We start from the raw sequence: 15,795 nt of genomic DNA, 5'->3' as shown, positions 1-15,795 counted from the left end.
AACTATGTCAGTGGGCAGATTTATCTGATTTATATTATATGTTTTAATGCTTGAACTGATTATTGGTTTTGTCTCTTCCCTTTTGTACTCTAGTTCAAGGAAAGGTGTTTTTGCTAGCATGTTAGCTGAGTTTTCTTTTATTCACATTTAACAGCCCTTACACTCACTATTACTGTATTTTACTGATACCATCTTAAGGCAAGAACTGTAAACTCTTAAAATCCCAAGCTGAGTACATATGGAAATCTGAGCCACAAGACAATTGCTACTTTTTTAATGCATGTGAAGGTGCAAAGAGACCAGTGAGTTAATTGGTATAATCATATGCACGATGCAGACATCTTGTCTGATCTAGTTCTTCAATTGTGTAAAACAAGACACTGTAGATGTTTCAAAGCTAGAAGATTTTTCTGGTTTACTTTCATTAGGATCTAATTTCTGTTAGCATTCTGACTTCTTTTGTTCTTAGTTAAGATGATTTCTTTCTCCTACCAAATTGTGACTATAAAAACATACGCATCATGTTATTTTTTTCATCCTTTTAATAATAATAATAAATCCATTGCAGTGACTTTTCCATCAATTATTGTGATATGTATCTTTATTTTTACAAAGGAATTTGACAAGCAGATATCTGGAGTTTTTAATGGAGATAAAACAATAGCCTATGCATGTCATTGTACATGCATAGTGAAATGATGGACATAAATCATGTGCCCACACACAGAAAACAAGGCACTGTTAAGACTCTACAAGAAATAAATGACCAAGAGGTTGTCGATACATTAAAAACTGAGCTTCTAAAGAAAACTGTATCAGTAGTAATTTTAACAGCCTAAAGCTGTGCATTGTTTTGGGGTTCTCTGTTTAAAAGCCCAACTGTGTCCCTCTTTCCATATGTATTGGATCCCACATTTGTAGGTGAATAAATGGCTCCGATGTTGCTGCCAGAACGAACCAAGAAGTCAGCCAAGCGCTGTGTCACACACGTAGCCGTGTTGCATTTCCGTTTCTCCACATGGTGGCTTCTGAGGTAAAACAAGAAGGGCCAAGATTAAGCCAAATGATGAGCAATCCAGTGTGCCATGTCTAACAGGCATTAGAGCTGTGCTAATGTGGGAGTTCTTTTATTATGTGCACAAATACAGGAACATGACAATCTTCCTACCACCTACTTTGTGCCTGAAAAAAATCTTGTGCAGTGTGAGCTCTTACCGGTTTTAATGGTGGGATTTTTTTACATGCAAACACTGTAACAGTCATATGTCATTTTAATTGATATCCTGCATAGCAGTTTATGACATCTAGAAAACCAGTAATGATAGTATAGTTAAGACAGTAAGTGAAAACAATGACTAAATGTTTAGCTTTAACCTGCACTTCTAAATCTATTTAGAGCTCTTGATGATATCATCATTACTAACATAATGCCAATCACTAACGTTTATTTAGTTCTTTTGTTCCCACAAAATCATATCTTGCTCTTACTGACGTAAAGAGTCATTTTTCAGTACACACCAAGTGGACTGAGCCCAAAGACTCTTTCTCCCAACTGTGCCACATACCATGAGAAGTGGCAGGCATTGCTAACTTCTGCTGACTTCAGTACCACTTAGGATTTTGATTTCTCTAAACAGAAGTTTCTTACTATATATTCACAGAATGGATGGTGTTGGAAAGGACCTTAAAGATCATCTAGTTCCAACCCTTCTGCACGAGCAGGGAAACCTCCCACTAGACGAGGTTGCTCAGAGCCCCATCCAGCCTGGCCTTGAACACTTCCAGGGGGTGGGGCAGCCAAAACTTCCCCGGGCCACCTGTTCCAGTGTCTCACCACCCCCGTGGTGAAGAATTCCGTCCTAATGTCTAACCTAAATCCACCCTCTTCCAGTTTAAAGCCATTATCTCTTGTCCTGTTGCTACCTGCCCTTGTAAAAAGTCCTCCAGCTTTCTTGTAGGACCCCTACAGGTACTGGAAGGCCACTATAAGGTCTTCCTGGAGCCTTCTCTCCTGCAAGCTGAACAACCCTAACTATCTCAGCCTGTCTTCACAGGAGAAGCTCCAGCTTTCTGACTTTTACAAATGAAAAGCATCCACATCTTTGTCAAAACACCAGCAACCTGAAGGTGCTGTTGTGGTAGGAGATGATAATCTCCTGGATGAGAATTTAGAGTGCTCATGAAAGAATCTGTACCTTAAAAGAATGAAATGGTCTGAGCCAATAGATGATTTACAGAACTTAATCTAGAACTTAGATAGCATGTGATTTTTAATTTATTTGTTTGTTGTTTTTTGTTGTTGTTTTGTTGTGCTTTTTTTTTTTGTATACACAATACAGTGGTTAGCTTGAAAGAGTTTGGGTTTTCAAACTTGTTTCTTAGACCACTGTGCTATTCCTTCAGACAGAAACATTTGCTTGCTGAGATTGTTTATTGAGATATTGTTAATTTTCTTGGGTTTCTTCACTGTTGATATGGCATGAGGTAGACAACAAAAATTTATTGGGAAGAGCGAAAATTTCCCAGTTTAAGACTATGAGCAGTTACCAACTAGAACATTTTCCTATTGAGTGACTGAAGCTGTTATCTCAAATGTCATCTATTCTTTTTAGAGTTATTTGAATTAACCTAAGAATCTGAATGGCATAATAATTGTAAGATAAATGTCTGTATTATACTGGTTCTTCATTGGCAAATATGCAGCAATTTCTAAGCAATTAGTATTTTAAATACATAATTGTATTTTATGGAAATGGCTGGATAGATCTTGTTTTAGCTTCTTGTAGGGTTCTATGGGTATTTCTATTGATTTTAAGAGTTTAATTAAACCTTTAACATATGAGGTTCAAACAGCTACTGGTTCTCATGGGTTTTTTTTTTGTGGAGGCAGAATTCTGATTTTCATCAAAGGTACAAAATCAGGCCCTGGCACTACAAGTTTAAACTCCAGTTCTTACAGGAAGCTACTAGATTTCTAGTTGATGTCTAGCCTGACAGACCCCTCTCTGAGCTGTAGCATTTAGTTGAATATATGCTTCAATAAGACAGTTCACCCAGTAGGAGACTGTAAACCAAGGCCCCAGGAAAGCAGGTAAGGCACACCACACTCATATGCCTTGTGTTTGATTACTACAATTATTATTTTAGTTTTTAAAAATTAGTAGCTGTAAAAATGTCAGAAACTAGTCTCCACTATAAAAATATTTATTAAGGTAACCAATCATATAATCCCATCATTTTAGGAGTAAATTCACAGAGAAAGATACAGGCAGCTAAACAGACATGTATTTACTGAATCTATCCATAAAAAGAAATTGAAAGAAATTCACTCAAAAGCCTGATGAACAATTAGAGTAATTCAGCACTGTTTATCTTTTAGTATAAATTGCAGACATTTTTTGAAATTCTATTTTATTAATTAAAAAATTACCTGAAACTGAATTTGTGCATTTATAAATCTGAATGCATTTCAGACTAGTTAAATTCTATCAGAGCCAATTGCTTCTTTTCCTTCTTCTTATGATTAAATTGATACTTAACTCTGTGATGAAATATTACTTACTTATAGGAAACAGTTATAAAATAATTCCATTCTATCATAGCATTAGTGTTATCAACACGGCTAGACTTTCTTTTTCTTTTTTTTTTTTTTTTTACTTCAGACTTGTGAATGTGACAAAAGCTTAGAGTCATTTCAAAATACACTTTTCTTCTTAATGTAATGTAGTGTTTGTTGCCTTTTTCATTTATGAAACCATTAAAATTGTAAAGTGGTTAAATGATCTGCAGCCTTTGTCACTAGATTTCACTCTGAATGCTTTGATCTTTATGCTTACAAAATGGCTTTATTTACAAGAACAATATTTTAAGCTTTTTTTGAGAATAAACAGACACGAAAAGTCTCAAGTAGCAGAGTAGCACTGAAGTTTACTTTGTAATTTAATTCTAACTGAGATGACTAGAAGAAACTAGGGAAATCAATACCTTTTTGTCTTTGCTGCTGGTTGTTCTGGCATTTCCTCACTTAATCCTGAGAGTGTATTCAGTGACATTACTGGCAATATCCATCCTTGTCTCTTGGAAGTACCGTCAGATAGATCACCAGCCACAGACAGTAATCTTTAAACAACAATAAAATAACCTGTGAAATTGAATAGCTTTGTTTTTGTTCAGATTTTTCAAGATACGAAAGCAAAGGCAATTAATGAAATAATCTGAACACTTTTTCCTATAAGAAGAAATAAGTATTATTATTTATTACTCACTTTTCAATAGGTGTAGCTTCCAAACAGCTCAGAGTGACAGAAAGTGCAATGAAGAAAACCGACAGCCGTAGGTTGCACATCTTTCCTTCCAAACTTTCTGAAAAGAGTAATGATTCAAAACTGAAAGCAAACCCAAATACTTTTCAGCATATCCTATTACTGATGCCCATTCTGTCCTAAATCAAAAGCAGCTAGACTTTGTCACAGGCTAGAGTAAGAAGAATGATCCCCCTACGTTTAGTGACACAGCACAGTTTCAGAACGATAGCTCTCAACAATAAATGTTCATTTTCAATCTAGTAGTTTCAATCCTTTTCCTTGTTTCCAATTTGCATTTCCTGACATGTCCCAGTCTCAAATTCTGGTCTTAGGTGCCATGTACCTTGAAGTTATCTTAGCCTTTTCCTGAAAAATGCTGTGGCTTAATAATGCAAAACATTGTGTTTTCCTGAAAGCACATCTGTTGTACTGAATCTTAAGTAAGGAAAAAAAAGAAATTGTTTACCTTTTAGTGGTCAGGGAGCTAACTGAAGAAGCACACCTGTGTGAGCAAGAAGGGTGCATGCGACAATTCCACACTTGCATCTAGCTCTGCAGTATCCCTTTTCCCCTTTCCTTGCTGACAAGTAGTACGGCTCTTATATACCCTTCACACCTTTCTCAGCTCTGACATCAGGCAGCACAGAAAAAAGACTTGTCATTAATTCCCATCCCTCTAGATAGAAAGTATCCCAGAGAGGAGCAGAGGCAGATAGGTCACTGTTACATGAACACATCAGTAAATATTAACCTGGTGTATGCAGGATGCCCTCATGAAGATGCTGTAATAGCACATTGCACATCAGAGCTGTAGCCTCAATCTTACAGTTCTGATAAGATGCTGAGGTAATATTCCCTGTGGGTGTTTTCAAAGGCTAAATAAGGTAACAAGAGTTATAAAGAAAGACAGAGTAAATGCAACATCAGATCACCAGTAACTGAAATATAAAGAAACATAACTTAGAAAAGATACAACAGTTGAAGTTGTGGAGGATTGTTGTAGAAGTATATAATGATCAAAGCAGGAAAAAAAGTTTGAAGGGATAAAAGCTGTATAAGTGATAAGAAAAGACAGAAAATATTTAAATTGACAGATGGGGTGACTATTCAGGGTAACAAGGTAGAAATAATGTACATTTTTCAGTAAAGTATAAATACAAATGAAAATGTAAAATGTTTTGCTTTACTAACACTGGTAGATTCTTTATGTCAAGCATGAAAATGGTATCAATATTCTTAAGCAGGCAAAGACTAGGGTTAAAAAGCTAGGAAATAGCAGAATGAAGGCTATCTGTGCAAACTTATTTCTCTAGTATGTGCAGAGATTCAGGGGAAAATATACAGCTTTTAATAGACTAAATCCAGTGTTAATAAATTATCTGATTTCAGATTTCCAAGGATACTGATTAGAACAATTATTTCCCCAATTTCTGTGGGAATTAGGCATAGTATTTTTTTCTTCCCCCCCCCCTCTCCCCCCTTCGGTCTCATAAGTTGCCTCTAGATGTCCAAATGCTTTGGAAAACAGGCCTTTCAATTAGTTATGGAGGCTAAAATGCTGGCACAAAAGCTCAGGCAAAGTTTTCTGTGGTAAGAAGTTACCATATGCACCTTCCATGTCCCCACAGAATATGAATTAATTAATAACTGCTTCAATGCCTTAATTGGAATTCAATTGCCTTAATTGGAAGCCTCCTTCTTTGTTGATTTAGACTGTAACTCCAGATTTTCACTGAAGTGGCTGAAGTTCCAGTGTTGGCTCTCTTCAGGCATATGTGCTACTTGAGTTGCATACACCAGTATTGAGCTGGGATAGTTACCTCTTAACCTGATCCAACAGCTAGTCTGCAAATAAGATTCTAGCAAATTCTTGCAAGTGACAAAATATTTGGGGTTGTTTTTATTCTTAAAATTTATTTAATTTGCTTCTTCTGGGTATTTTGCACTCTGTTTTAATGATAAACTTTCCCCCCCTCCGGTTCCTGAGTGGGAAGAGATCCACATCCCCCTGACAGTAGTGGTGTGTATGCTCAGCTCAGCTCTTACAAAAAGGCAAGCTCATATTGTTTCAGCTCCTGAAAATCAACAGATGGATGCTGTTTTCATCCAGGATTTTAAAATATTGGACGGAATATTTGGAATCTGTTCTGTTTTATGGCATCTAAATAAATGGTTGTTGTGTCAAGCTTGAATCAAGCTAAGGGGTGATGTAAGAAAAGTGAAACCAGCTTTTCAAAGAAACATTGGTCCCAAATCCTGTTTCCAGCTGTCCTGCAAAGGGCATTGGAGAGCTTCTAATACTTTGAGGGAAGAAGAGTGATTCAGGAACGATTCTTGAAAAAACTTTAAAAATGAAACTGGGCTTGTGATATCCTAGGATCATTGTCTGCTTCCTGGGCCACAAAGCATATTGGCAGAGTCAGCAAGAAGTCTATCCAGCTATTTATGGTAACAAAATTAGAGTATTAATGGCTTCTGTTGCATATCATTTTAAGCAGGAGTAGTGTTTTCCCACACAAACAAGAGTGGAATATGACATTGCAGAATCTCTTTGAAAGCCGAGCTATTCGTAACTCAAATTTTAAGAACCTGGCATGAAGTACTGTGCACGTAGTGCCATTCAGTGAAGTGGTTAATTATTTTTATCACTAACAAAGTTCCTTAACCTTGATCTTAGAAAAAAAACCTTTCTTATTGTGCATAATATATGATATCAGCCTAAGGAAAAAATCAGGTATTCTTAGTAAAGAAATCCGTGACCAATTATATCCTGAGTAGTTATATGGTATTTTTATGTATTTATACTGGTGTCTAAGTCTGTATGAAAAAAATATGTATGAAGTGTTTGTGCCTATATGAGGGCTAGGGGACATCAGAGGAGTGGAGGTTTGCAAAGAAGGTATAATATACCAATGCCCCAGCTCCCTCTGGAAACTACCCGCATAAATATCTTTAGCTGCAAGAGGATGAACATGCTCTGCCCTATTATGCACTGGCAGCAGAGAACAGGGATCTAACCTTGTCTCAAATGTTTGCTGCTTAAATATACTGGGGAGTGGGATTTGTCTGACTAAATTTGAGAGGAATAGAGGTCCTTCTAATGCCCATTTCTAATGTAGATATCTGAAATAGCTCAGATATTTTGTGCTTGTTCTTCCCTTTGTACTAGAAAAACAGCCCTGGGTAACTCGCTTAGATATAGATGTTTACACTGCAGCTATCTAAGAGAATGTGAAATAAATTCCATCGGAGTGCTTTCACTATCTCATGTGCTCAGTTCCTAACCTTTAAGGTTGTCTCCCCTTTCTTGTATTTACGTTTTTTTTAGGCTATTCTTGACACCTGCTGGAGACCTGTTTCCCACTTTTAATGGCTGCTTTTCAGTTTCTGAGTTCCGCATTTACTTAATAACATTAATAACACACATTAAGACTTTTGGTAATGGGTGTCTCTCATTTGTGTGAGTGACAAAAAGCCACGTTACCCCTTGCAAGAGGAATAAACCCCAGGTTTAGGTCAGAAGAGTCAGAATTGACAGCACAGTGATTGATGAGTTATAGCTCCTGATGCCAGGTGTGCTTAGGGTTTTACTTGCATGGCTTCTACTGGCTTGCATCCAGCAGTTTACCTTTGAATACAACAGAAAGTTTGCATTCTTAATTTTCTTTATCCCTGTCTCTTCTGCAACTTGCTTTCAGAAGTCTGTCTGCTTCTGCAACCAAAAGCAGAACTTTGGTTATCAGTGTCATTACAAGGGCTCTAGACAGTGGTAACAGTAAGAAATACAAAATAGTACTACTGTTCTTCCTTTCTCTTAATATAAGCATCCATTACTTCCTCTTATCATAATTGTATAAAGTCACTGTCTATAAGAATTTACCTCTGAAAAGATACCCAGCTTTCAGATATCTTGCTGCAATGCTTATATACCACTACTACAATAGTATTTGGAGTCCTGTGACACGTGGACTCAGATGTGTACTTCAAAGCAGAAGAAATAATTTGCTAAAAGGAAAGTTATGACACTTAATTGGAGCACCTCCTTACAGAGGCAGTACACTGTACATTTACATCCTGGCTCACTGCATAGGTTTCTCTGTACAGAAGAGTCCAGGGTGACTATATTGCTACTGAACATGCAGAACGAGATCTCCCTGAATGCTCCTGTAAGGGAAAAGAGAGATTAAAGAATCAGATATGTGTCAAAGTGCTGTTTCTGATTTACCAAGTATAACTGTGAGAACTCTCCACCCTCTCTTTCCCACCCCAGCATCTTTTAAAGGGCACAGACATCTGTAGCAGACAGTGTGACCAGGAACCACCCTCCATGCTTCCCAGACTTATTTCTGTGGAGGTGAAACACTAGTAAGTACAAAGCAAATAGAACCTATTCACTGGTGAGAGAAATGGCTGGTTTTCAAAATAAATCTACATAGAATAATGTCAGCCCTTGCTACCTGATCCAGCACATAAGTTTAAACTAAGTCTTCCTTTAAACTATCTCATTTTCAAGAATCAGATTTTTTTTTTCCACCCTGCAAACTGCAGCAAGAGAATGACAATCTGGCTTTGTCTTGAAATGCTCCAAGTCTTTTAGATGATGGTGTCTTGACAGCTCTGCTATTAAGAGTGACATTCTCTCTGCTGTTTAAAAAGGAGAGCTGTGCTGAACCAAGGATCACTCGTGTTAGTAATAATTTTTCACAAGTGTCAAGGCTACATAGGAGGATTTATATTGATGATACCATGAAACATTAATTAACTCATTTATGGTATGTTGGCACATGGGGCTGCAAAATGAGACAGCTTTTCTTCCAAGAGAAGTATAGTGGGGCTGCATTTACTGTATGCTTGGATTATTGTATGTGTGAGTGCAAGACCTGACCTTTTCTTTCAACTTGGAGATGAGAAAACATTTTGATAAGCACAGGAACATGAATCACTACATGAAATTGTCTCTCTAAGAAGTAACTAAAAATTCATGATGACTTAAGCAAATGTATCTGGAAAAATTTAGTGGGTTTTTTTCTCTGTTATGAGTACTGATGCCATCCATTTAGCAACCACTCCACTTTTGGCTGAGATTATCCCTGGTAATAGAAAATATGAATAGTATGGAAAAGTCCATATTTAAATGTGAGCTCTCACAAATGTTTTAAGAGTGACAAGTGACATGGCTGATTCAAAAGAAGATGTTTTTAGAAACAGAATGTTACTGAATCAAATACCAGTGGGAAATTGAAGGCACTGCATTATTGCAAGACAAAAAATATCTGAGGCTCTGGAAACTTTTGGTCATTAACATTAAATAATTTCCTGTTCACACCTATTCTGCTAATGAATGCTACAGTTTCAATGGGACAAAGCTGAAAAGTCATTTTATAGTAATTGAAGCAGAAAAGAACCTTGTGCAGACCAGAAGAGAAGCACATATTTCAGGACAAGTGTCTTTAAAATGCGTGAGTGTTAAGTATGTATTAAGCATAATTTAGAATGGGTATCTTTAGCTCTGCTTTTAGGTTGAGAGTCTTTTCTATTGCATAAACTATTGTCTAGGTTTGTGTTGTGGGGTTTTTTTTGTGTGTGTTTTTTGTGTGTTTGTTTGTTTGTTTGTTTTTTCATTGCTTTATAGTATTCTTACACATTTCCAGCTAGAGTTCTAGACACCTGGCTAGTGACTATGGTTCTAGTGAAAATAGGCTTGATTTCATTACTCTTCACAGAGGTTCTGTTCCCTTTCCTGATGCATTCTCACAGGATGTAAATGGCTAGTTTCATATTAGAGAACTAACATATTGCCACGCTGTTTGTAATTATTGGGTTTGTGTTTTGTGTTAAAAAAAAAAAAAAGAATGTTGGTAATGTCATATATGATTTCACATTAACATAACATTTCATATAATTTCATGTCAATGAAGGCTTAACACAGTCTTAAATTATTTTATAAGCAGTTGTCATGATCAGACATAGTCTTCTCCATGGAGTTATGGATTGTTACAGGCCACTGCTCTAGGTCATGTATCATTCTGTTGCCTTTTATAATACTCATAGTAGTCTGTAGCAGTTGAATAAACAACTGATAAAAGCACCAAAACAAATTGTCACCCTGGATGTAAGGTGGTTTTTATTATAAAGTCTTTAATGGACACTTACTTGAAATCAGTTCTTTAATTAATGTTGTCAGAAGGGGATATATATTTCATGCAACTTAAACCCTCCTGAGAAAGAATATCTGTTTTGGGGATCTTATGAAAATTTCCCATGTTTTAAAAAATGAGGTATCTGTTAGAAAGCCATGCTCACCAGTAGATGCACCATTACGTGCCTGATTCCCAAAAGTTCGCCCATGTTCCTGAAGCTCTAATTTGGATGGTTCACACCTTTTAGGATTGAGCTGTTTTAGGTGAGGTCCCTGCGTGAATTGTACAAAGACCAGGAGTATCACCTTTAAGCATTTTACAGTAACCAGTATCTAGCCTGATGAAATCTCTGCACACAAAGCATATTATCATACACCAAAAAACCTGGGGACTTGATGGATAGTGAAAGTGAAATGCTATCAGGTTGCATAAACTACTGATTGATGAATCATAGTCACTGTAATATTTTTTTTAAGAGGAAAAGACTCCGAAGAGACTTTAAAGCTTTTGAACTGCCAGTCAACCTACACTACATTTCTTTACTTACTCTAAGACATGTATGTTCATGAGACAATATGCATTGTTTGTGGAAAGCTGATGACCCAAACACACAACAGCTCCTTTTGTACTTGAAAAAGGAATTATTGTCCAAAAGTATATCACTCTGTTTTCAACTTTTTGTTTTTGTTTTGTTTTTTTCTTAGATAATTTATTCTGGAAAGCTGTTTTGACAGTTGGAACATTTATGTTTTCTAACATTTAAAAATAAATGTTTGTGTAACAGAACGTCTTCCAGCCTTGTAGCAAATTTTATGAAGAATAAAGAATTTTATGTCCTCATAAAGTTTGTCACAAGACTGCAAGACATGAACCTGTTTTTCTAAGACAAAAGCAAACCCCCAAAATCCATACAAGTGGAAATCAATGTGCTAAATTGCTTTCTTAGGAGAAAAACTGTTATGGCAGTCTTAGTTGTTATGTAAATAAATAGAAAGTAGGTAATATACAGACAACAGAGTCTTCAATGTATGGCTCTGAATGTCTGCTTGCTGAAAATGACTTTTTATTGTTCTTGTGTTACAGGGAAAAAAATGAAATGATGAGCTAAAAGGAATGCGCAGGGTCAAGGATGGAAGGCATCTCAATCTTTTTCTAGTCTGCAGTTCACATACACTCTGTTGAGGTGAGACAAAAGGAAATGTTACTGGGTAGCCAAAGTAAATCTGAATTCAAGCTCGGAATGATCAGAAGGTCTTGTGCATCTCTGTGTTTCTGCATATACAGGGATAAACACCAGCCTCTTTCTTTGTTAAATGCAGATGTGTGCTTCCCTACCTGGTTTGCATCGATCATGCTCTAACCTTTTGGTCTTTTCACTGGCCAGTACTGTGAGACCTTATGACTCCCCACAATTTAGCCTAGCATAACCACTGCCAGAATAGATTCTTTATTAAAAGAGGATAATTTAAATTATTATATGTTTCTTTATTTTGCATCCTTCTTCTCTGCCTTCTGAGAGAGTAGGTTACCAAAATGTCTTGTAAAGGGTCTTTTGTTTTGTGCAGTTGTTGCAACCACTGTGAGTAAATGAAAGGTGAAAGAGCCTGTATTGTGAGGTTTCCAGACCTTTTTTCTGGTCTGTTCAGAAGTTTAACTTTGCAGTGAAGCTTTTGGAGTGTGTACCCAGACCAGGACAAAACCCTGAGAAGAAAATCTTGTATTGCCCATGTCAGAAATTCTTGCTATTAGCCTCCATTTGACTGGGACCTGCATGGCTATTCAACTATCAGAGCTCTGCATGGCCATTGTTCTGATCAGTACTAGTGAGGGGTAAAATTTTAAGCTCTTTTGTGTCTCCTGATAAGCCTGTACTAAAGAAGCAGGAGATATAACTGAGAAAAAACCCAAACAAATAATGTTTTAAATGTTGCTTGGATTGTGGTCCAGTTCTGAACTGACGGGGGAAAATACAGTAAACCTAATCTGTGTCATTACATCCTTATCTGGGTTGTCATGCTATGTCCTATGAGATGGGCTCCTGATGGTTGCTGTAGTGCTTGGTTCTGTGAAGATATACCTCGTATTTCCAGCTTTTCCTGAATTAGTTACATTTGTGATTGTTTACAAATACAGTGCTGGGAAAGAGCTACTAAGTCCTCAGTGTTTCCAAAATAATGTATTGTATCAGATATTGGAGACATGGACAGTGGGACTGAGTGTATCCTCAGCAGTTTTGCTGATGATACCAAGTTGTGTGCTGTGGTTGACATCCTAGAGGGAAGGGAGGCCATCCAGAGGGATCTTGGCAGGCTGGAGAGATGGGCCAGTGCCAGCCTCCTGAAGTTCAACAAGGCCAAGTGCAGGGTCCTGCACCTGGGTCGGCACAACCTCAGACACAATACAGGCTGAGGGGAGAATGGCTGGAGAGCAGTCCTGAGGAGAAGGAACTGGGGGTGGTAGTAGATGAGAAGCTCAACACGAACTGCCAGTGTGAGCTCGCAGCCCAGAGAGCCAACTGCTTAAAAAAGAAGCGTGGTCAGCGGGGCCAGGGAGCAGATTCTGCCCCTCTACTCTGCTCTGGTGAAGCCTCACCTGGAGAACTGCATACAGCTATGGAGCCCTCACCACAGGAATGACATGGACCTGTTGGAGAGGGTCCAGAGAAGGTCCACAAAGATGATCAAAGGGCTGGAGCACCTCTGCTATGAAGACAGGCTGAGAGAGTTTGGGCTGTTCATCCTGGAGAAGAGAAGGCTCTGGGAGAGATCTTACAGCAGCCTTCCAGTACCTGAAGGGGCCTACAAGAAAACTGGGGAGGGGCTTTTCACCACAGAGTACAGTGACAGGACAAGGGGTAATGGTTTTAAATTGAAAGAGGGCATGTTTAGGTTAGACATCAGGAAGAAATTCTTCACCATGAGGGTAGTAAGGTACTGGAATAGGTTGCCCAGGGAGGTTGTTGATGCCCCATCCCTGGAGGTGTTTAAGGCCAGGTTGGATGAGGCTTTGTGCAGCCTGGTCTAGTGTGAGGTGTCCCTGCTCATAGCAGGGAGGTTGGAACCTGATGATCTTTAAGGTCCCTTCCAACCTTAATCATTCTATGATGATTCTGTGATTCAATGATTCTATAATTCAATTATTCTTTGATTGAGGCCAGAAGTGACTTCTGTATTTTTGGTATGTAACTCATAATGATATGTAACACTCAGACTAGGACAAATAATTGTACATCAACACTACATTTTTTACTGAGAATTTCTACTGATTTCCATAAGAACATCATTTATCCATCTGAATTTCCTGTGAGCTTGCAAAAGCAATTGTAACGGGGTCCTGACCTTCGACTGGGAGCTGCTGTATCACAGGTTTTTTTGTTCCTTGGGCAAGATGAGTAGATCTAGAATTATATAAGGAGAGATAACCAGGACAGGTATCATCTGACCTGCGTTTTATCTGTTTGTGTCTGTAACTGTGTGGTGAAGTCAACACACTGGAGAGAAGGGATGCCACCCCTCAAAGTGTGAGAAACACAAATTAATTCCCCCCTTCCAGTATGACCTTGTGTCATAGCAAGGACACCACCTAACCTGTAAATCTACACAGTTATGTATGCTCTTGAAGTTCCTTTCTTGCTTGTGAATGCTTTCCAGATATCTTCAGTGGGCAGGCATGTCAGCGCTTCATCCTCAGGGATCTGGCACTGCGGTAGCTCTTCACCTTGTTTGGAGGGGAAGAGAAAGAGATGGGCTTGATTTTTCTCTAATGAAGATCTCAGCCCGTGTTTTTCACATCTGAGTGAGTACTCAAATATGCACGGCTGAAACCATTTGGCAAAATCACAAATTCTGCAGTAAGTACACTATGGTTAATCTTCAACAATTTATAGAATAAAGGTCAAAGTTTAAGGGTACGATATCAGTCATTTCTTCTGAAAACCTTTTCAAAACTGTAAGTACCTAATTCTTTTGCCATGAGAATATTTTCATTTGTCTTAGTCTAACATAACAATCAGCAATTGCATTTGAGTAACAGTTGAACTGTGCCTAGTAAAACAAGATTTCAGAATGCTTTTTGCAACTGGAAGAGTAAATTACTTGTAAATTCTGACACTCCAGTTGCCCTCTGCTTGGTTACATCATGTGATTTTTAATCCTGCTTGTAAACAAAATAAGGACTTATCAATTTACCCATATGACTAAGCTGAGCCAAATGGAAGATGAATTTTATGTTGAAAATAGACATTCCTAGACATTTAAATCCAAATTATGTGCTTTTGTTCCTTCCCCCCGCCCCCAACCCACTGGTTAGCTGAGGTGATATGTGGTTTAAAACTATAAAAGATATTTATGGATTTGTGTAGCATATATGGGTCCAGACTCATGTCTCTCATTGCTAGCCTGTCTGCTGTGTTCAGCCACACTGTGTACACCTGCTTTGATACGTCCACATAGAACGTATCAGCTTTGGTTTTCAGCCAACCTTGCTCAGACCAAGTTAAATCAGTTGTACTTCATGCATCAGCTTCATAGCTGTAGCCTGTACTAAAACTATCCACTCTGAGCTCTTCACTTGTTTGTGCACTGTGGAAAGTGGTTGTCTTCAAGTCTTCTGGTTAGTTATCTGTCTTTCTGGTTGTCTGTGGAAATTTAGTCTAGTAGTGAAGATGGCTGGAAGAGGCAGTTATGATGTTGTCACTAACAAATTTCTTAGCTCACCATTAAATATGTTTCAAACTCAGTGCAGAAGTGGAAGGAATAAGATCCTGTAAGGAGGGATTTTACTGACTTCTTCCCTGAAATTTCAGTGGAAGGAGGAGTGGAGGCTTATGAGTAGGAGTCAAGTGTGTTTACATGATAGCTGATAGATCAATCAGAACCTGAGGGCAAACTTTTGCAGAAATATCTAGTGTCCCCTGGCCTGTGCAAATGCCTCAGGTGGTTTGGTATGGATCTTAGTCAAAACATGAATATCCCAGTAGTATAAGCTGCCTCTCCTCCTGCTGTTGGCTAAAGAGATACTGATGGATGTTCACTAATGAAGATAATTTCCTTGCAGCTGTGCTGATCCTAGAAGGCCAGCCATGTTCCAGGCTGGCCTGGGCAGCTTAGGCTGGGGCTTGAGAAGGTAGTTGCACAAATATTTGAGGTGACATAACACATAATTGGTGCTCAGACAGGCAGGTTCACTCTCCAACCATGCCTACTCTGCTTTCACCCCCTTGCTGCATTAAACTTCTGCCTGTTTAATGAGTTCAAAAGGTTTGCAGAAGAGCACTGAGAGCCCCAAAGTGGAAGTACCATAAAGCAACAGGATTCCACAGTGAGGAGCAGGGAGATGGGTGAAAGGAGTGG

At 38.2% G+C, this 15,795-nt stretch overlaps 1 protein-coding gene across 1 annotated transcript; it reads right to left on the bottom strand.

The window, feature by feature from the left end:
* Nucleotides 1–657: 657 nt before the first annotated feature.
* On the bottom strand, nt 658–5,085 carry IAPP (islet amyloid polypeptide). The gene is made up of 4 exons (XM_010002950.1): nt 4,771–5,085; nt 4,266–4,362; nt 3,985–4,119; nt 658–1,028 (listed from the first exon to the last, which is right to left on the bottom strand). Exons 2-4 carry the CDS (start codon nt 4,343–4,345, stop codon nt 836–838), a joined length of 408 nt encoding a protein of 135 aa, XP_010001252.1. The 5' UTR covers nt 4,346–4,362; nt 4,771–5,085; the 3' UTR covers nt 658–835.
* Nucleotides 5,086–15,795: the final 10,710 nt, after the last annotated feature.

The sequence above is a fragment of the Chaetura pelagica genome, unplaced genomic scaffold, assembly GCF_000747805.2.
Source record: "Chaetura pelagica isolate M959 unplaced genomic scaffold, ChaPel_1.0 scaffold117, whole genome shotgun sequence".
NCBI classification, from domain to species: domain Eukaryota; kingdom Metazoa; phylum Chordata; class Aves; order Apodiformes; family Apodidae; genus Chaetura; species Chaetura pelagica.
This window is presented reverse-complemented; position numbering and strand designations above follow the sequence as displayed.